Genomic DNA, 22,168 nt, shown 5'->3' with positions numbered 1-22,168 from the left:
GTTTTTATTTTCTTATAAAAGCAGATGAATTCAGCAAATAACTGCAGATTCAGCGTGTAGACTCTTTGGGGATTACTGTGCTACAGGCCAGGGGTCAGCAAGGTTTACCTTGCCTGGGCCGGTTCACTGCTGTGGAGCCCCCTCCGTGGGCCAGATAATGGGCACGCAATTTCCGTTGTCTGCGCACACAGTTTCTGGCGCCGTGGAAATGAGTCCCCGGACCACACTGGTTTAGCGCAGCGTGCGGGAACTTGCTGAGCGGGTGGCTCGTTTCTGGGGTGGCTTGTGGGCCTGTAAAACAACTCCTGTGGGCTGCTTGTGGCCCATGGGCCTTAGGTTGCCCACCCCTGCTAAGCAGTAGTAAAGAAATACAAATTCTGTTACACGTTGTTTCATCACGACAGCAAATTACATACGGAAAAACAAAGTTTGCCTTTCTATGTAATTTGAATGCAGAGGAGCTGTCTGAGTCTGGATCTGGCAACCCTAATAGCATCAACAGCCTAAATAACTGGGATCATGGTAGGAACACAGTTGGTCAATCTGAACTGTGGTCGTGTCTGAAGTGTAACTGTATTTTAGTTTATTCTTGAGGATCAAGAATCAAATTAACTGAACAATTGGGAGCCTCATTCAGCTGAATAGGAGCAAAGCTAAAGCAAAAATAATAAAAAATAATAACCCTGCAGTTGAAAGGTGCTTGTGCAGCAATTGCTCATGGAATGCATTGTGTGAAGCACTATTCATTTCAATCAGAGCTGATTGCCATCAAAATATTGTTATGGATATTCACGCCTGTCTTTGGTAAACCAATGTCTGCATATACACCTTCTTATTCTGATGGCACACAAAGAATCTAGGCCAAACACTATCTTTACTTATTCCTTTCACGAATGTTTATATTACCATCTTTTTGTGATCTCAATTATAATCCTAAAGAATGCCTTTGCATTCAAAAGTGTTCATCAAAACACAAATGAAAAGCTTAGCTCCTTCTACAGCAAATATTATTGGGACAAAGCCTGTATGACTAGAGATTTATTACTGTGAATTTAAACTACAGCAATGTCTGTGACTCAGAGTAATACGGTATTTGCTTTTAATAAAATGTATTTTTACAAATATTTGTTGTCTAAATGCTTGCTGTGTTGTGATTATCTTAGGTGATCATTTTGTTGCAAATCATGGATCTTGACATGTGTCATAAAACAAAAAACAGGTTTCAATACTTTATGACAGCAGTCATTTGCATGCATTTTTATTGCTGCTATTAAAGGACAGGACCTTTAAAAAACAAAGTACACCTTTTTTCATTCTTGTGCTTGCTCCTCTTACACAGCTGTTGACTTGCACTTGTCAAGCATCCTATTCCACTTTCTCTACAAATCTGAAAAAAACTTTTATTTTCCTTACCTTCAAACAAAGTTATTTATCAGGCGATGACATCTGCCTGCCCTCCCAATGGTTATGCTCTCTCAATCTCAACCCCCTTCGTACTCTATAAGATGCCTCCACACTTAAGAGGAGGTAAAGGATGCTCACAGGAGGGGGCTGTATGGGTGAGGAGGGAAGGCAAGTCGTAATGTGAAAGCCACATCATTGGGTGTGAGTGTAGCCCACCATTTAAATAAATCTCAATCGGTACATAACTGCCCATGCAATCTGAGATGTTCACAAAAATGAAAGGCTTGTTGTTGCACGGTGAAAATCACAAAAATGTGTGGAAAGCTGGCATTAAGACAGCTCCTCCCCTCCTATATGAACTCCTCTTAGAGGAATTATAGAGAAAAGTGCTAAGTCACATATATTTCAAACAATATTTTTATTGAAATATTTTAAAGAAATAGTTCATACTCTTAGGCTTCGGGTCTAAAGCAGGTTCAGAATATGGCATTACCTGAAAATCCAATTCTGCTTCGACTTCAAAGCACAACTGCTGCCACCAAATAAAGACATCTGATTGTAGCTTTTATTATAGGACTTTATTACTCTCTTGTTCAACTGATCCCAGAGACATGCTTGCACTTCATCAGATACTTCTATTATTTCTTTAGCTTCTTTTGAGCAGCTTTCTTCTTTACCATCTGTAACCTTTTCATAGCGTTGAGTTGTGATTCTTGAGAAGTAGGACCCTTCAGAGAAGGGGATTGATTGCCAGATTCTGCATTTGCTTTGCTGGTGCTGCTCCCACTGCTGCCTGCTGTTCCACCACTTCCGTTTCCACCAGCAGCCTGGCTGATACTTGGAGCTGAACTGCTTGGACTTGGGAGCCCTATTTTGCTTACATTGTCACTGCTAACTGAACGACAGAGACCTGTTTTTCCCAACGTGAGAGGGGGCAGGGGCTTAAACGGAACAGGGGTTGTGCCACTGTTAGGCGTTGCTATTTTTGAGCCTAGCCCTGCTTTGGCTGTCGCCAACCCTGACAAACCCACAGGTTTTTGATTATTTGAGGCAGTAGCTGGCTTGCTGCTAGTACTCTGGGTTGTGGATCCCAACTTGGCTGTTGATGGACCTGCGGAGGATGTTTTTGCTGCAAAAGCTGCCCATCCTGTAAGGCCACTGGTTGACGAGGAGGAAACGTTGGCACTGTTGGAGTTACCAGAAATAGCTGCCGAAGTCTAAAATAAAGACCAATACAAACTCCACATTAGTTAAAGCTGATCCTTGCAGAACACAGACCAGCATGAATAATATTTTTCACATTCTTGGTATTAGAAAATAAATCAACAAGGAAGTAGTGTAATATATTAAAAAAATGTCCAGTAGCACCTTAAAGACCAGTTAAGTTCGTTCTTGGTATAAGCTTTTGTGTGCATGCACGCTTCTTCAGATACACTGAAACAGAAGAATCTAGGAAGTAGTGTACTATCCCAAATCACCTTGATCAAAAAAACAGGGCACAAAGCGACAGGTATATCTTAATTCTCCAGGTTAAGACAACACCAACATTTTTACCTAAGAATTAAATAAGCACAATGATCCTTCACTCGGATGTAAAAATGACAAAACAACCTGCAGGACCTAAGAAACTTCAGCACTTGGGAATTAAAAAGATAAACATAATCCATGGCTATTTTTCTATTACCTGAAATTGCTGTTATCAGGACAACAAATGTGAATTCCCAGATACAGACTTCATCTGTTTTGCATGTTTTGAAAAAGGGAATTGCTTCCATTTAGCCTTAATAGACAGTAAAGTTGGCTGTCTGCAATGCCTTGCAAATATTTGCCCAGGCTTCTGACAAGTTGTTTGGAAGGCAATCACCATGAAAAACCTACTAAAGAACTCATCTACACTTTGGCTCAACATAGATCACACTTGCACAAACTTTGGGCACAATCAGCTAGGAATTCTGCTGCACAATTTCCCATGGAAATGAATGGATGCTGTATAAGAACATGGCAATGTTGAACTTCTTGATCTTTGTTTCTAAAGATCATTTCTTAAAACTCCCAACAGATTGATTTGGAAATGGGTCAATAATTACACGTGTTATTAGAGAACTCTTTGAAAATTAAATCTTTCCCCCCTGCCTCCAGGTCTGAATTGATTTGCAATGTTGACTATGCTACACTACAATATTAGATTGGCTTAAAAAGTCCTCTTTTCCATTTGTTCAAAAATCCTACATACTAATTTCAGCTTAAACAAAACAGGGATTCTGTAAGGTTTCAGTTACTGGTGGGCAAGCCCAGCGATGCCCTTAAGCTTTGGAAAAAATGAAGCTGTGCAGCCTTGGAGCTTGTCAGCTTAAGCCTTGGAAAGCTTCCTAATCCAGAAAGCCAATAGCAGAAGCCAAGGCTTTTATTACAGTCTCTGTGAGCTATCCCCCTGGCTTGTTTTCATCACTTCTTCAGCTGATAGTGAGATAAGACTAGTTTTAGTTTTAATTATTATTTCAACTGTTCAAAACTGAATTTTAATTATTTTATTATATATCAGTCTGAAGTGGAAAAGTGATTTATAAATTCCAGTATAAATCAATTAGGCCCTTCCCACCTATCTGCATTCCCCACAAGTGGGATGAAAAGAACAGCCAAAATTATTCTTACATCTTATCTAAGCCTCGGAAGAAACGCAGATTACCCCTTCAGTCTACCAAATCAAACACAAAATGATTCTTATAAATTAGAAAGGATGAATTCAGTATTTTATTGAGGGCTGCTATCCAAATGGAAGAGATATTTTATCACCCATTCAGAATTATGGACAAACTAGTAGTGTAAAATAAAAGTGCTTCAGTTCTGGATTCTAATGAGGTTTGTGTGATATTGGGGGGGGGGGGGAGACCTGTGCTAAACACAATAAAATAACTTATTTTTTCCACAAAACAAATGTACTGTACCTTGACTTCTGTCCTCTTAAAAGCTAGGAAAGTTGACGTTGTCTCCATCTTTAGTTTAATTTCTGGTTTCTTTATCAGCGGGTCTTTCACAGCTGGAACCACTGAAACTACAGCAGGGGCTGGCTTCTGAGAAGGCTTCTGCGTTTTCTGAGCCTGTATAAATTACACATGTTATCATTCTTTATATGGAATTAAAAACAAAATGAAATGCCTTAGCAATGTCAATGGAAATATTCATCACTGGACATGAGAAACAGTTGAAACAAAAATGAGTGTGGAATTTTAAGCTGCATGGAAATAAAAGGTTTGAGAATGGGCACATAAATCAAGAACTCAACTTTGGGAAAAGAGCAGCAAGAATGGCAAGGAAAATGGAAAAAGTACAAGTGGGTAAGGTGGAAGCATTTAGTCAAAGGAAACAGAACTGGAAAACTAGTATGGGGTGGATTCTAATAATAGGTCTGGTTTTGCTCTTTTGGCATCAATCACAAAAGTCAAACAAGTCATAAGAAAGACAGGGTTATATGAATTTATTCCTAATTGCAGAATAGCAAATGCAATGAGCAGTGCAATTCCCATTCAAATGTCAACACCCCATCCCAACATATTAAAGGATGAGGTCCTTCAAATAGTACATTTGTTGGCTGGTGCAATCTAGGAAGAAATAAGTCAACATTTAAATTTTTTAACATTACAAAGTTTGCTTGTTTTTTAAACAGACTAGGTCATATTGCTGTTTTATCAGTCAATGGCACAGTTCAGATTATGGTTTCCTGGTTTGTTAACCTAATGCTAAGCTGGTTCAGATGTAACTGGCACCTCTGTCCTAATGCAAGCCAGGATCTTTGCACTAAAGTTAGTATGTGATGGAAGGGAGAAAATGGGCAAGGGGATGAGTTCTTAGCTCCAAAGCTCATTCATGGCTTCATAAACAGCAATTAATGAAGCCTCAATCAATTGCTGAAGTGGACATTAGCATCTAAGCTAAGTATTATATGATTTTAAAAGTAAGATACAGGAGTTTATCTGTAATTTGAGTGATTCTTTCATGGTTTTTTTTTTTTTTTAATTAAAGTTACGAGAAGCGCATTTTTTTCTAACACTGAAATGTTCCTTCTATTAACCAACTTTTAAAATTGCAGGAATTGTATATTCTTCCCATATCTTCAATTAACATGCAAAATGGTATGTCCCCAGAGAGAAGCAATGAAACAGAAGCCTTTCATCTTCTATGAAAGATAAAGATTCTACGGGAGCTAAAGATGGTTAATGTAGCCCAATATTTGTTACTTTCTCTTACTTAAAAGATAATTTGCAGAGAGCAATTCATTCAGGACATAAGTGCACAGAGTAGGGGGTTATTGATTCATTTAGCTGATTCCTTCTTCCCGTGCTCCAATGACCTTGTCTGACTTTTACATTTTTTGTAATCCAAACACCTACCTTTGGCATGGGAAATATTAAGATATAAAAATCAATACAGCAGCAGCTAAAAATACACCAGCAGACTTCAAAAAGCATATATAACTATTTATTAAGGCATTTCTTACTTGACAATAAATCAATATAGGGGGGAAATGTATTCCATCAACCCTCCTCCCTTCTAATTCCCCTTTTTATATTTAGTCAAGAAATTCCTTACTTAAAGAACCCAATTAGTGGCTCAGTGCATGCTATCAATTATTCTAAGGGGGGAAACTTCTTACCATTTTTTTCATTTGTCTGGTACATCGAGCACAATACCACACTAGGCGAGGATCATTCACTTCTTTGTCTGTCACTTGAGGTTTATGGCAATCTTGATGGTAGAGATTATGACATTCCTGGCACTCTACTAATGGATTTCCTGAAGTAACCGTCATTTGTCTGCAAAGCACAAAATGTACGGCCCAAGAGTCATAGAATTGTAGAGTTGGAAGGGACCCTGAGGTTCATCTAGTCCATGGGTAGCCAAACTAAGGCCTGGGGGCCGGATCTGGCCCAATCGCCTTCTCAATCCGGCCCGCGGACGGTCCAGGAGTCGGCGTGTTTTTACATGAGTAGAATGTGTCCTTTTATTTAAGATGCATCTCTGGGTTATTTGTTGGGCATAGGAATTCGTTCATTTTTTCCCTTCAAAATATAGTCCAGTCCCCCACAAGGTCTGAGGGACAGTGGACCAGCCCCCTGCTGAAAAAGTTTGCTGACTCCTGATCTAGTTCAACCCCCTTCGATGCAGGAATCTCAACTAAATCATACATGACAAATGGCCATCCAAACCTCCAAGGAAGCAGAGTCCACCACCTCACGAGTGGGGGGAGGAGAGTCCGTTCCACTGTCAAACAGCTAACATTTCCTCTCAAAACAGAGTCTGGGTGTTTGCAAAGCTGCCTCCAAAGGGCTATTCTTAATACTTCTCAGCAGAACAACATCCATGTGCATTACAATGAAGCCTACATTCAGAAGATGGCCCCAACTCTGAGGAACCTAAACCATCTAAAAGTGGGTATGAGGCGAAAAAGCTAAGGATTATAGGATCTTTCCTCAGAGAACAGGATATGCCCTGGCAAGCCTGTTTCTGTACAAAAGGAGGAAACTTGCCAGTGCCAGCCTGCTCCCTAACTCAAAACATTTTGCTCACTCTGTGTACCTAGATACACTAGTAATGAATTGCTGCCCACAAAGCCACCGGGAAGAAAATGATTCTCTTTACTTTTCACCTCTCCCCAAAAAATCAAGTTTAAAAAGCTGTGTAGTATGAAAAGCACTAGATATACTTGGTTTATTACCAATGGGTACCTCTCTCATTTAAGATGGTTTCATACAAATTGCCCATAAAATACTAGGATAGATTGAGTCTTCCATAAAAGTCCTCAGGATGTCTGCAAATTTCATCCAATTCTGCCAAAAAATAAGGAAGTTACAAAGGGTTCCTTAAAAAAAATTTTTTTGGAAGATACCCTTCACAAAAATCTCCAGATCTATGTGGCAGACTTTATCCACTCTAGATGTGCTATTATGCTACCAAATCATTTATATAAAAAGTATAGCTATTTTGATTTCCTCATAATAAAAAAAAGGGGGAGGGGGAGAGAAATATATTCTTTCCCCAAAGCAGGTTTGGCCTTGAGCCCAGAGTCATATCAAGCAGTCCTTGAAGTATCTGTACCAAGGTCAGCTGTTTCCAAAGCGGCAAAGTAAGATAGAAACTGAACTATTACTATCATGACTAATTCTTATTTTATTACTCTTGTATTCAGTGCTGACTGCTACTATCTGAGTTATGTAAATCTAACTGGAAAGAAAACTGTCCAAACTGTCAACACAAGTTATACAGTTTGAAGACTGGATCCAGTCCATTTAGATAATGGAAGACATTAGAGCAAGGAGAGCCCAATTACAACAAAAAACTGATTTAGTTGTGGAAGAAGAGCCAAATCTTAGAATAATGACAGATTAAAAAAGAAGACCTCCAAAAAGAAACAGTGAGAGACAACAATGTGAGCAAGACTGTGCAACAGACTCCATCTTGCACAACAGTACTTCCCCTTTCTCTTCTTCCCTTTGTTGCCTCCTGCAGGCCCCCAAATCTGCTCCTGGGTCACCCCCAACCAGCTGGAGCAGATTTTGGGGACATACAGGGACCTAAAATGTGACAAAGAGGAAAAGAAGTCCCTCTCTGTGAGTGGAAGTCTGCCCGCTGCTAGATGTCACCCAGGAAGTTTGCACAGGATGTAAAGGGGGAAAGGAGGCATACAGAATTAAAAGGCATTATCCTAATGTATTGTTATGCAAAATGGGATAATTCTAGCAGCAGCTTTGATCAAAGTAGTCAAGGTGCTATGTTTTTAACAGTTAAAACGTTACTACTATGTCAGGGGAGGTGGTTCTTCTCTTGGAAAAATATATAAATGACAATTTAGAGACTATATGTTAAGGGAAATATGGCTTGGAGTCAGCCAAACACAATTTCCCAAACCGTTACTACTTTTAGATGACAAATCAGGTTACTTCTAAGCTGCTCTGGCACATATCCCCATGGTACAGGTACATAGGTAACCATGGAAACTCTATTTGCAGGTGCATGTGGTAAGAGAAATACGCTATTCCTTTATTTAACAGGAAAATGAAGACAGAAGATAATATTCAGATGGCTTCAGAAACAGCTTTTTTTAAAAGGTGGGCTAATTTGAAAACAAATCAGAAAAATCTTGTGCCAGTTCTGGAGTATGTGCAGCGTGATTCTAAGCAGGCTGAGCTTACTTCCTAGGAAATGTGCTAAGGATTTACAGCCTTGACTGCTAAATAGAGCAGCTACAGTTTCTTAAAAAAATAAAAAAATAAACTGGATCACAAAATTTTAAGATCTTCCAACTATATGACACATACTTTCATATTTTAAATCTATAAAATAATAACTGTGGTGAGATTTTAAAAATTCCACGCCAAATGAAACATAAAAACTTTGTGTGACAAAAATGGTCAAAACCAACTTTCATTTTAAGCTGGTTTGAAATGGAAACAGTTGAAAGAGTTTGATGCCTTAAATAAAACACAGTAACATTAATATATATGGTATGATATAGAAGAGTTCTTGAAAAGGTATATAGGTTTCTCCCTAATAAATCCTCTATTTTGACAGGATTGAAGTGTCACTTGCAAATCACACAGAACATTTTGCTTTTGAATATTTAGTTACACTTGGAAACCAGACAGTGGCTTAACAATATTTGTTAAGCAGAACAGCTATTTAAGGTCTCCCTACAGACTACCATTGTTTTTATACTTATACTTATTCTACTACTGACAGTTTCATGCCACTGGTTAGCATATATGCATACATAAAGTTAAATTCAACAATTGTCTAAGCCCAGGTTGCCACCCCCCCCTTCAGTCGTATTTACTCAAGAGAAGTAACCTAGAATTCAATGAGATTACTTAGGGTGAACTTCTGAAGCGAGCAATTTGAAGACTGAACACAGCCCTATTCCTTTGCTTGGTGAAGTCAAAAGTCTTTAATATCTGAAAGATACCTGAGAACTGAGATTTTAAGATTTTCAAGTTGCATAGATATGCAGTGCATTACACAAAGGCATCTTCTGCAAACCCCAAGCGACTACGATATTAGGAGCTGCAGTAGGGGACAGATTTTGAACCAAATATTTCTTTTTTCCCCATTAACTTAATAAATCTGCAATATACTGCTGTGCAATGTGAACCTGTTTCTCATACCGCATTAAAACAGCAGCATGAACATTCAGTTAGACCTGAATACCCATATGCTTAAAGACAAAACCTATGCATGTCCACAAAACACTCACCAACCACGAACACAACAACAACAAAGTGAATTAAGGCTACATTCTTATACCTGCTTACCTGGGAGTAAATCCTTTTTTACTCAGTGATATTTACCTACAAGTGAGCATGCACAAGCTTGGGCTGCTAGTCTGAAAACTACAGACATAATTTATTGTTTAAATTTTAGGTCTCATGAACCATGGGAAAATCCTATTAGAAATTACCGCTTGGCTTATAAAGAAAAGTGACTATTTAGAATTGACAACAAAATGGTCAATTACATCCTATAAATCTGCTGCAATTGCCAAATTTTCTCATACTCACCGGCAAACAACACAAGCCAAACCCATCTCCATGGCAAAATCATCAGCACTAGTTTCTTCGAAACTTGAAAGGTCTGCCATGGCCAAATCCTTGCTAGTCTGTACTGTGATTGGAGATGAACGAGCCTCTGGCTTTTCTAGTCTTGGTTTCTTTGGCATGTCAACTCCTTCACTGCTTTCCAGCTTTATCTGCTGAATGATATATACACACAGCGATGGTGAAAACATGAAAGCTTCGAGCAAGTAAATAGGAAATCAGTTTATAATTGAAAGAAAGCATGTTCATTGCATAACACAAAATTTACAGAATGCATTACATTCGTTAACATAACCTTTCCCCCCATATCTCCAAATTATGTAGAATGTGAGGTGCTCTGAAAATTAAAGAAGTCCAGTAATACTGATAAACGTATTTATCGCCACTATGAAAGGAACCAAAGTGTACTGGCACATTGAAGTCAAAGTAGTTTGCTGTTGTTGCTTAAAGCATTTGGAAAAAGTGCCTCAGGCTTTTTCTTCCAGCAGATTCATAGTTTAGTATTACTCTGATCTTACTCCATTACCAATAATGTGAAGCAGAATGGATCATCTGAAGATCAGGTGTATTATTCATAATCTTCTGGATTAAATGCCTTACCAAGTTTGTAGATCCCTTAAAATGAAATGAATTCTTACTTATGAATACTAAAAGTGATTTTCCTGATTTATTAAGAGCACTTCATTCCTACAAGGACCCTCTATACCTGTTTGTTACCGTGGTATGCATGGAACACCAGTATTCTTACCTCATATTATAAATGGGGCAAGTTTGTTGAGGCTGAGAGGTAGTGGTTAATCTAAGGCTACCCAAGCAACTTCATGGCTGAACTAAGATGCTCCCAGGCCCATCATTCTTACTCTTAATTTCCATGCTAGCACCAGCTAGATTTAATTACAGCCTTGCATTAAATAGAAGCCCTGCTGTCATGCAGTCAAAAACAGTGGTGGGTAAAGTGAGATTGCAAGCGAGGCAAAATAAACAAAGCCCAAGCAAAATTATCATGCTTGCTTGTCAGCCTGCAGCACTGGAAAGCTGCTAAGGAATTTGTAGACAAGGAAAAGGGCACCCTTTGAAAACTAAACAATCTGCATAGAAGAGAAAGCACACAGCTCCTACTCTTGAAAGAAGTGAGCAATTAACTATGGAGAGGACACAGCTAGCAAAGCAGAACACATTCATACACAAGGATTAATACCACCCCCAAAGCAAGAAATAATAAAGAGTCAGTTTTTGCAAATACAAATATGTAACCCTTTAAATTCCTATCCAAATAATGCTTTACATGTAGCAGTAGAACTTACTTTATCAGCAGACCTCTTCTCCGCTTCTTTTTTCACCTTTTCGGCCGCAATGGGCTTGCCATTATTGCTACCTGAAGGAAGGTTTGAGGAAGCCTTAGGCTCTTGCTTAACAGAAACTGGTTTTGTAATAGATACTTTGGGCTGATCTACCTCCTGTATAAAGCATAACAATAACGTATTAATGGTAATATTAGATATAGTCGCTATGCTGAGATCAAAACAATGATGTTTTCACTTTGAGAGGTGACAAAGCTTAAAATGTTACCCCAACCCCAAATACCATTTTCCCCTGCCAGCACAGCCAGTTGTCAAGGAGGATGGGAACTGCCATACATAACATCCAGGGGGCACCATGTTGGCTACCCCTGCCCTAAAGTGCCAAAGCAAGCAGAGGAAATTGAGATTCTTTAATACAGATAGTATAGGCATTTTAAAAGCAGCAGGGGTTTTTCGGTTCAGTCACTTACACGCCAATCCTACACAAAATTATTTAAGTAGAAGATGGCAGCAGCCTGTGTATGCTAAGGATCTGGGCCATTTTGATAGTAATGCCAGCACTTCTACTATGCAAGACAGAACTTCTCTCTCCCCTGCTATCAGGTTTTATCTTTACATCCCAAATCAACAATGAGATCAGCTACCAGGTCAATCTATCACTCGTGGTACTACAAAGGCTAAGCAGAACTTACCCACTGGCCAACCCTTTACTAGTGAAGGAACAAGTAACAATGCTGATGGCAGTAGCAAAACATCAGAACCATTAAAATGGCCTTCTGGAGCCCAGATGAAAGAAATCTGGTAGGTCTGTTATAACCGTTCTTGTTCCTGTGCTTTAAAGAACCTGAAACATGACTCATAGCACCACCACCGCTCCTTACTTACTTGAGCCACATTCTGCTCACCGGCTACAAATTCTATTTTTCATTGATTTCTAATATTCGGAATAGGATTCTAAGTCCCAAGCAGTCTTAACAAGAAATAAGCCCGTTGAACCCAGTGGGGCTCACCTCTGAATATACATGTACTGGATCAGAATGCAAATGTATGGACAAATAAAAGTAGATACTGATTATTTTTGAAGTTCTTTTCAATTCTTACTTGCTTCCTCAAGTAATAGGAAAGAGCCTCCCATTTCAGAAGTTATATATAGCACAAATATATCGAACACATTTCATTCATTCACTCCAGTACCTTCTGTGATGGGCGATAGTCAATCCCCCTAGACAAAGATTCATCCAGTAGAGCTTTTAGCTTTTCAGCTGAATCCTTGCTCTTTGAATGCAGAAAGCCCAGAGCTTTCAGGAATATGGGGTCTAGCTCCAAGTTCAGAGTAGCAGCCATAGCAGTTTCTTTAAATGAAAATAAATAATGAAAGAACAGAACTTTAAACAAATATATGCCCCCCTCGAAAAGTACAAGTTTCTTAAGAGGAAATCTGTCACCTTATTCTTAGCAAAAATAAAACAGTTTCTGGAAATAATACTGTGCATTTAGAATATAGGTTGCAAGACTTTTGAATCTGACACAGTCCCAGTAACTAACTCAAGTTACTCAAGAAAGTTGCAGCTTATAATTATTTTCTTTAAAACAATGTATTTACTTCTTGATTGTAAATAAAACCTCTAACCAATTTACAGAAAATAAAACAAGATTACAGTGAAGGCGCCTGTCTGGTGTTTATAGGTGAGCAGTTTCAAAGTGTAGATGCCACCACACTAAGTGTTATTTAGGGTTATTTAGCATCTCTAACAGTGCAAGTTCCATAGACTAAAGTCATATCTGGGGCAAGCCCCACACTGTTCTGGTCTCAAGCTATACTACCGTTTTTTTCAGTGTATAACACGCCCCTGTGTATAAGACACCTATTTTTGGGGACTCCAAATAAAGAAAATGGGGGGAGATTGCCCAGAGTTGTTGAGCTTTTTTTGGGAGGGGGGATTGCCGAAAATCACACACCCGCCTGACACTGCACTGCCAATCGCAGGTGTTGCCAAAGTCACCAATCGTCTCCCTGCTCAACGCCAGCAGCCACCAATCATGCGCCCAATCGCCACTGACAATTTCCTGCTCGCGGCTGCAACCAATCGCCCGTCCCCGCCCCCTGCACTATCTGTGTATAAGACAACCCCCAATTGTTGGGGATTTCTGTGTATAAAGTGTCTTATACACAGAAAACTATGGTATATACCAATGTTTAACACCCTGACCTTGGTCCAGGAACTCCAAGTAATGCCAAAAGATGCAATAATGACATCCTCTTAGACGGCTTCGAAAGTTTTTAGACAAATTCATGGAGGATAAGGCTACCAGGAGCTACCAAGCATAAGGCTACCTCTAGAATGAGAGGCATTGGGCTGGCCACTGTAAGAACAGGATGCTGGACTAGATGAGCCTTTTGGTTTGATCCAACAAGACTTTTTTTGGTGTTGTGTTCTTATGTGTTTGCAACCCATCGACATCAGGCGCAACAAGGTGGCTGGGGGGAAACGGCCAGATGGGCGGGGGTATAAATAATAAAATTATGACGATGATTACACTTTTAATTTGTACAAAGCTCTTCACACTATGCGCTGATCTGTGTCATGTGTTTTTTTAAAAGTAATTTTTATTAGGTTTTGCCAGTGCTTTTTTCTGGAAGGACGCAGGGGTACGCATACCCCTAAACACTTTGTGAATCTTTATACTTTGGTCCATTTACTGTATTTATTTTTCTTGATGGTGATTTTCTTGAGTCAAAAGGAGAGCCCCCATACCTTTTTTAAAAAAGGGGGGGGAAGCACTGGGTTTTGCAATGTTATAATACAAGCCTATCTTAATAGCACAAACCGACAAAAAACATAAATAACCAAACCAAAACTGGGGTGGAAACTAGGAGATGATGATTGAAATACTGTAATAGGCAGGAGCGGGAAGTGTATTTGCTTCGTTGTTATGTATTATGTTTTTCTGCTGCAAAACGCCCGTGCTCTTCGGATAAAGGGCGGTATATAAATTTAACCTTAACATTTTTTCCAACACACAATATAAAGAGCTGTAATGTCGTCTGAAAACGAAACAAGGCGGACCCAAAGTCAGGGCAAGGAACGCCTCGATTCATTCTCTATATACAAGCATCAACATCCGGGTTACAAACCACCGCTTGTTTCGTTTCCTAAAATTTTATACCCCGCTTGATTGTGAGGGGGGCGGGGAGGGGGAAGCCTCAACACCTGAAAGCGGTTTAGCTGCAATATTAACGGGAGAGACGGGGATTTTATAAACTGTCAGATTAGGGGAGCGAGGTGTTTGAATGCGGCGGGGAAGAAGAGCTTTAACGGGAGAGGCGGGACTAGGTCCCTCTGCCGCTCCTCAGACAGATAAAGGCGCTTCCCGCCAGCGCCCCTGCTCTTTTTACCTCAGCTGCGTCTCCGCCCGGGAAACCCCGTAGATAAAACTCGCCCCTTCTTCCCCCGCCGAGCGCTCGTAGGGCCCGGGAGAACCACGCAGACGACGCCGACGCCCCCGTCGGGCCGGCGCAACCTCCTCCTCTTCCCCGACCTCCACCTCGCGAAGCTCCCGGCTTTTCTCCCCGGAGGTGCCGCCGGCCCTGCCGCGCTTGCTCCTTCGCGGAGGCAGGCACCGGAAGCGGCGGGCGGCAGCCATGACGGAAGGCAGGAAAAGGCGGAGCTTGAGACTTCAAGCCGGGAGGCGGCTGCCTGCTAATAAGGGAGCAGCTCCTGAGGGTAGGTGCCTGGCGGAGGGTCCCCGGGGGAGCAGGAGAGGGGCGACGGAGGAGGAGGACCGAAGAGGGAGCTGGGCGCCACCCCTTGGCTGAAATTCATGGGGGGGGGCGATGGTGCTCTGGGCAATCCAGCCTCCTGAGCGCGTGCAGAGTGCATCACCGTTTCCCCCTCGGATCAGACCCAGCCAGGGCCGGTTCTGACTAGCTCAGGCATAGGCAAACTCGGCCCTCCAGATGTTTTGGGACTACAACTCCCATCATCCCTGACCACTGGTCCTGTTAGCTAGGGATGATGGGAGTTGTAGTCCCAAAACATCTGGAGGGCCGAGTTTGCCTATGCCTGGACTAGGTTTTGTTTTAAAGAGGGGGGTGGGTAGGTGGAGGGTTGTGATCTAGTCCTCCCTCCCCACCCGATTCCCAGAAATCTGTAGCTGCTTAGTGCCAGCGACCCATTGCTGCCTCTACAGTCTCCTCTTGCTGCTGGAGGTGAGATGGTGATCCAAAGGAATTGGGCACAGTGGGCTCCACTTAGTTTCTACCTATTCATTTAGGGAGGTGGGTGGTTTCCAGACAGGGCTGAGCTTCATTGCAGGACCGAGCATAAGATTGCCAGCTTCTTTCTTACAAAGCACATCCCCCCCTTTTTTGGGGGGGGGGGAGCAAAACTCCACCTGTTGAATACTGGCTGCTGGTGAACTTAAGTAGATGATTTCACGGGCACAGCCGAAATTCAACAGGTGGGGTTTTCCACCAGCATGTGGAGCTGGATAGGAGGCTGCATCTGTTGAATGTCTGCACATCAGGCAACTTTTGAAAGATGCACATGTTTCAGTTTTTAAACACGTGGCAACACTCTGCACAGTGTAACTGATGGAAAATGTAAGGAAGGGCTAGAACAGTGATAAAACAAATGCTTTGTATGCAAAAAGTTACCTGGTTTCATCCCTGGCATTTCCAGGTAGGGTTGGAAAACCCTGTTTGAAATATTAGAAAGCTGCTGGCAGGCACTGTAGATGGTGTATGTGTATGAGCTTCCTATACTGTATTCCTAAATTCCTAAATGTTTGTTCTGCTATGAGTAAGGAAGAGCTTGCCTCATTTACACAAGCACAAAAGCATATACCACCACAATGAAGGTTTCTCAAAGGCTTAATAAAAGGTTCATGGTGCAGGATAGCGCATAGCTCCTGAAATATAGCATGTGTACCAGTGAGAGGAAGACAATTACACTGTTCACACATTAATGGTTTACCATGAACATGTGATCTGGGCTACTTTGCCCCTCTGCATTAGTGGGCAGGAGAACATGGTTTATTTTGCTTTAAGTACAGCTAGCCAGCCAACAATAAACCTTGGTTACAGATTGTACAGTAGTTTGTTGGAGTGAAACAATTCCACTATCCCAGGTTCAAACATCATGCTAAAACAGAGATTGTTTGTTTACGCTGCATGCTAGTGTGGAGCAACAAAACAGTGATAAATCTTAAAGGGCAACACACAAGGATTATCTGCAAAGCTACTGAATTTTGGTTATTTGTGGATTAGAATCCCTGCACGTTAACAGAGTTTGGAGTGCTTGAAATTTTAAGATCCAATTGTAAGCACATTACAAGGATATAAAAGTAAGGCTTAAGTTGATTCCAACTTCTTGAATAATTCAGCCTCATGGTGCAGGACTGCTTGTTTTCAATTAAGTAGTCTACTATTTTTTCCCATTTATTGGAAGTAGGGTGGAGACTATGTAGCACTCAGTAAATCCATGACCAGGGTGGAGTGTGAATCCAGTTTGAAATTTGCAACTAGCATGGGAAGTAGGTGGGGAGTCAGTTGTGTAGATAGCAACGCACATGCTGCTCATGTGCTGGTCTCTGTTCTCCATACGGACTGACAATAGGCAAACTAGGATGGGCATAGAAGACTTTTAGAAGACATCTGAAGGCAGTCCTCTTTAGGGAAGCTTTTAATGTTTAACAGACTACTGTATTTTAACTACTCTGTTGAAAGCCGCCCAGAGTGGCTGGGGAAACCCAGCCAGATGGGCAGGGCATAAATAAATTTAATTATTATTATTATTATTATTATTATTATTTTATATAGGAGACATACAAACATACTCATTTGTACTCATGTATTTGTACGGGCACTCAAAACTTAATGCAAGGATTGTGAGTGCTTAAATAGTTCTCCCAGTCTCCTAAAGTGAGATTGTCCATATGCAGCTTTTAAGTTAATCACTACTGTTAACTAGATGTAGCGCAGCTGTATGTTATTTTTTCCCTTACCCACTTTCTAATTAAAAGGCTCCCCAAAGGGTCCTATATAAAATAATGCAATATAGTTAATTTGGAGCTGTTTGCATAAGGACCTCTGCTTTATCAGACAAAGACTTGCCTAGCTTAACATCTTGTTTCTCACAGTGATTAACCAGATACCTACAAGAAGCCCATAAGCAGGACAAGAAGACAATGGTGCTCTCTCCCATTGTTCTCCAGGAACTAATATGGAGAGGCATGGTGCCCCCTGAACCTGGAAGAAGCATATAGCCATCATGACATATATCCATTAACAGATTTATGCTTCTTAAATTCATCTAATCCCCTCTGACAATCATCTAAACTATCAGATCTTGTGGCTGTGAATTTTATCAGTTAACTGTTCAATGTATGAGGGCACTCCATGATCCAATTCTCTATGGTTTCCATTTCTCATCCTATCTCACTCCCAGCAGTTAGAGTTACTATTTATATTCTATACGTCTTACTTGTATAGTCACAACTTAATTAGAAGGTTGTCTGTGGTAAAGTAGATGAGAGTTACTGTCCTGCTCAGCAAGTGGTTTTCTGTTGTGGTAATAACTGCTCTTGCTGTTTGGAGATGCAGTTGTCATTCTCACTACAAACCGTAGTTTGGTTTTCATCTAGTCCACTGAACTGGGAGTAAACAGCTGCAACACAGCGCAAGGCAAGAGTGCAGACATAGGTTGTAGTTTGGTCTCCAGGCCCTCTTGCTCCTGTGTAGGATAACAGAAAACAAAAATCCTGACTATGGTACCTTTGGTGACAGATTGGTAAACCATGCATTTGTTACTGTCATTAACTCATTAAGGAGGGGTTATTGTACTACAAATAGCCTAAAAACTGGGTTCTTTCCGACTAAGTTACACTCGGATTAGACCCATTAAAATTAATGGACTTAATTATGCCTATTGAGTTCAGTGGGTCTACTTTGAGTATGACTAATGTTGGATACAACCCTGTAATTATAGAAAGTACCTTCCCGGAAAATTTCCATCTCCTGCTTAGAAGCTCAAGTGTGTATGTCTGTCCATGTATGTATACACACACACATATTTGGTTAATTTCCCAGGAAACTACATGAGAATGTGGCACATGCATTGGATCACCTCTAGAGCAGGCTTTGTATTCTATATGCAAATGTAAACTGGGGATAATTTACGCAAATCAGTTTGTAAAAGAATAGTTTGTTGTTTCATTCCATTCAGGGCGTGAAAATACTGAAATTGTTTAGCCATCCATACCTCTTATTTTTGTAGAATGGTTGTTAAAAAAATACCTTTTCTTAGTGATGGGTAGACTGTCTTTCTCATGTTGGTCTGCTTTAGGTAAATAACATTCTTCTTTAAAATCGTTTGTGGCATTTCTTTTTAATAGTAATAACAGACTTGTTCACTCAGGAAACTGGCAGTGCTTGGTTTTAAAAGGAGAACCAATTGTTTGAGAGACCAGCTAAGTTGGAATAAAAGGCAGGAGGCCTTTGAACATAGCAGGCTGGCTTGTATTGATCACTGCCATCTGCCTTAGATTGAAAAAGACCTTTTTCCCTAGATAAATATTTGAGATAATGCCATTGAACTATCTGTTTTATGACAAAAAGGCTTTTGATGGGTTGGGGAATGACAATGAAAGAAAGCCTGCAGGATTAATCTATGATTGATTTCTTTAAATATCAACAGAATATATATCGGTGAGACTGAGTTGAGCATGTTATATTGCAGCTGGTATATTCTGTGGAAGACACAGGTGAAAATAATGGTAGCACCTGTCTTGAGGTGCACCGGTTTGTGTATAACCAGTGACTTTTTGAATGTAGTATTATTACATTAGAGATTTAGGCCAAACTGTACTTTTAAATCACGTACTACAGTGTTTGCAGCAGATTTCAGCTCCTTTGCATAGGGTTGTTCATTAAGCTTCCAAAACAAGGCTGAGATGCTCCAGAATGTTTTTGCTTTGATCTAGCAAGAACAGCTCTTGAATAAATTGTGTTAATTGCCAATAACACCATTACTGATAATTCTGTGATTGCCATGAGGAAGTTTAAGTCTGGAGCTCAGGTACCAAAGTGGAGGGCCAGAAAGTGGATGATCTGTACATTTCCTGTGAAACTATATGTCCTGCCCTGAACCCTTTGGAGGAAAGGTGACGCAGAAATCAAATAAACAAATGGGAATGATGACGTTTAACCCGTTGTGAAACTTAACAATTGGACCTGTAGATAAAAGCTAAAGTACTGTATTTACTCGAGTCTAATGTGCCATCGAATCTAATGCACACCTCAATTTTTGCAACGTAGTTTGGCCAAAAATGGTGAGCATAAGATCCGAGTAAATACAGTAATAACAAACAACAGAGGAAGCTAGAATGAAGAACTATCTGCCTGGTGGTTCTTCTGTATTTTCACAGAATTTATCATTTTTGTTTCCACTGAATGGAACTCTACTCATTGCTCGGAAGCCCTCTGTGAATAAGGAACAATGTTGTTGCCTTAGGCACACTCTTAATTGAGAATGTCACCTTGTTGCTCTCCACAGAATGAGTTTAAAAGTGGAGTAGAAAGCTGTGTCCCTCTTCTGCAAACTCTAGTGCACTGCTAATGTGAAAGAAAAGGATAAATGGTGCATTTGCTCACAAGTACCAACTAGAAAGCGGAGGCTGCAGACATGCACGTGAGACAATCACGTCCCTAGGGTTTGCTGAGAGTGGTCCATAATTGCTCAGTTCATGCAGTATTAAACAGGAGAGAGGAAGAACTAGCAGTTAAAAGATCTTCCTGTTCTGCAAAACATGGCTGTATACTCCATTTCAGTAATGCGTTGAATAACTCCGGATAAAATCATTGGACTGCTCACACCCTTTATGCACCAGCTTCTTCATAACGTTTATCAGTACTGTCACTTCCTAAATATGTTTACTCAGAAGTAAAAATATTTTCTATATTTCTTTAACCAAGAGTATATATTTCAATGACATACAAAAAGTTAAGAAGCAATACAATTGAATTAAAAATAAACATACGCCGCACAAATAATATTTTTTAAAATATAACTTTTGGTGATTTCATTCACAATTCCTGGGAATAATAATTATTGTTACTTATCTTTGAGGGTGGTAAACATTTCCTTTATTTATAAATATTGGTATATTGTCCTTGAAGTCATGATACTCTAACTTGAAGCTGAAACGTTACAAAGATTTTCAAGTACAGTGGTGCCCCGCAAGACGAATGCCTCGCAAGACGAAAAACTCGCTAGACGAAAGAGTTTTCCGTTTTTTGAGTCGTTCCGCAAGACGAATTTCCCTATGGGCTTGCTTTGCAAGAGGAAACGTCTTGCGAGTTCTTGCGAGTTTGTTTCCTTTTTCTTAAAGCCGCTAAGCCGTTAATAGCCGCTAAGCCGTTAATAGCCGCTAAGCCGCTAATAGCTGTGCTTCGCAAGACGAAAAAACCGCAAGACGAAGAGACTCGCGGAACGGATTAATTTCGTCTTGCGAGGCACCACTGTAGTAGCATATTTCACAGGAGGCATTCAAACATGGTTATCATTTTTTATATAATTTATTTTCTGCCACATAGTTAAAAACAATTTTTTTGTTCTCCACCTTAATTTTTAAGTTAATTTTCCAGATTTGACTACACCAACAATTCTTATTAAATCTCTCTAGATATTTTGATTTTTTTTTAAAAAAAAATTCTATTTAGCAGTAAGTTTGTGAGTTATTTTCAAGTTAAGAGACTTAGCATTAACTATGCATTTTTACTCAGAAATAGGTGCCATTAGAAATCATATAAATCTAGCCCTGTGCAACATTCAGTTAGCCTGCTCTGGATGAGTATGACTTCTTCTTTATATGAAATATATTTGTGAAAAGATATAGTATCCTTATGGAAGAGGCTGTATTTTTACTGACTTAAAAAAGTAGGAAAGGCAACAATTTACCGTATTTTTTGCCCAATAGGGGCGAAAAATGTGTGTGCGTCCTATGGGGCGAATGCAGGCTTTCGCTGAAGCCTGGAGAGCGAGAGGGGTCGGTGTGCACCAACCCCTCTCGCTCTCAAGGCTTCGGGCAGCTCTCCGCAAGCCGTGGGAGCCCGGCGCGAAGTCACGCAGCTCTCCCACGGCTTGCAGAGAGCTGCTTGCATCCCGAAGCCTGGGGCGTGCTGAGCTCAGCGCGCCCTGGGCTTCGGGCAGATATCCACAAGCCTAGGGAGACTGGCGCGACTTCCCACCGGGCTCTCTAGGCTTGCGGATAGCAGCCTGTTCTGGGGGCTGGGGTCGGGGGAAGCTCGGGCTTCCCCCGCCAGAGCCCCGCGCCTGGGGGGGAAATAATTTTTTTCCCCTTTATTCCCCCCCCAAAAAAACTAGGTGCGCCCTATGGATCAGTGCGCCCTATGGGGCGAAAAATATGGTAATTCTATTTCAACTTTACAGTGGATTGACTTTCTCTACAGGGATCAGTGTGCAAACAGGGTGGAGATGGAGATTAAATCCTTCATAGACAACTGCCATTAAAACTTTGTCATTGAACTACAGATGTTGAAAAGGGGAACAGCGGAACATTAAATACCATCACCTGGAACATTTAGCTCTTTAATTGGTGAGTGTTTTTCTGAAAGATATTTGTTTCCAATATTTAGAGATTTGGGGTTGATATAGAAAAATAGGGATGGTTGTCTTTTACTGCCCAACTCCCCAAGGTGTTAAGATTCCTGCTCTGTGATTGCAGTCATGGGATTGTTGTCTATCACATGACGGTGTATGTTTTGACTCCACAGAGTGGGAAGTGACAGAGACAGGGTGTTTGTGTTACTGTGTTCCATGAAGTGGGACTATTGTCCTTTGTTCTTTCTCTTTGCTG

General features: G+C 40.6%; 2 protein-coding genes across 4 annotated transcripts in view; one reads left to right on the top strand and one right to left on the bottom strand.

Moving 5' to 3' along the window:
- Positions 1 to 1,805: 1,805 nt before the first annotated feature.
- Positions 1,806 to 12,634, bottom strand: INTS12 (integrator complex subunit 12; the record flags this gene model as incomplete). 2 transcript variants are annotated; one of them, XM_081020335.1, is made up of 6 exons in its annotated part: positions 1,806 to 2,621; positions 4,350 to 4,502; positions 6,056 to 6,215; positions 9,954 to 10,144; positions 11,294 to 11,446; positions 12,485 to 12,634. In XM_081020335.1, 6 exons carry the CDS (start codon positions 12,632 to 12,634, stop codon positions 2,043 to 2,045), a joined length of 1,386 nt encoding a protein of 461 aa, XP_080876461.1. In that variant the 3' UTR covers positions 1,806 to 2,042. The 2 variants fall into 2 exon arrangements, with proteins under 2 accessions (XP_080876461.1, XP_080876462.1); XM_081020336.1 differs by having other exon boundaries at positions 9,954 to 10,141.
- A 2,241-nt stretch (positions 12,635 to 14,875) lies between these two features.
- Positions 14,876 to 22,168, top strand: part of GSTCD (glutathione S-transferase C-terminal domain containing) — a 56,785-nt gene continuing 49,492 nt past the window's right edge. For both annotated transcript variants that reach the window (XM_081020300.1, XM_081020301.1), the window contains exons 1-2: positions 14,876 to 15,015; positions 21,762 to 21,907. The gene's annotated coding sequence lies outside the window, so the exon portion shown is untranslated. The remainder of the gene's footprint in view (positions 15,016 to 21,761; positions 21,908 to 22,168) is intronic.

Source organism: Podarcis pityusensis, assembly GCF_964106645.2.
Source record: "Podarcis pityusensis genome assembly, chromosome: 9".
Lineage (NCBI taxonomy): Eukaryota > Metazoa > Chordata > Lepidosauria > Squamata > Lacertidae > Podarcis > Podarcis pityusensis.
This window is presented reverse-complemented; position numbering and strand designations above follow the sequence as displayed.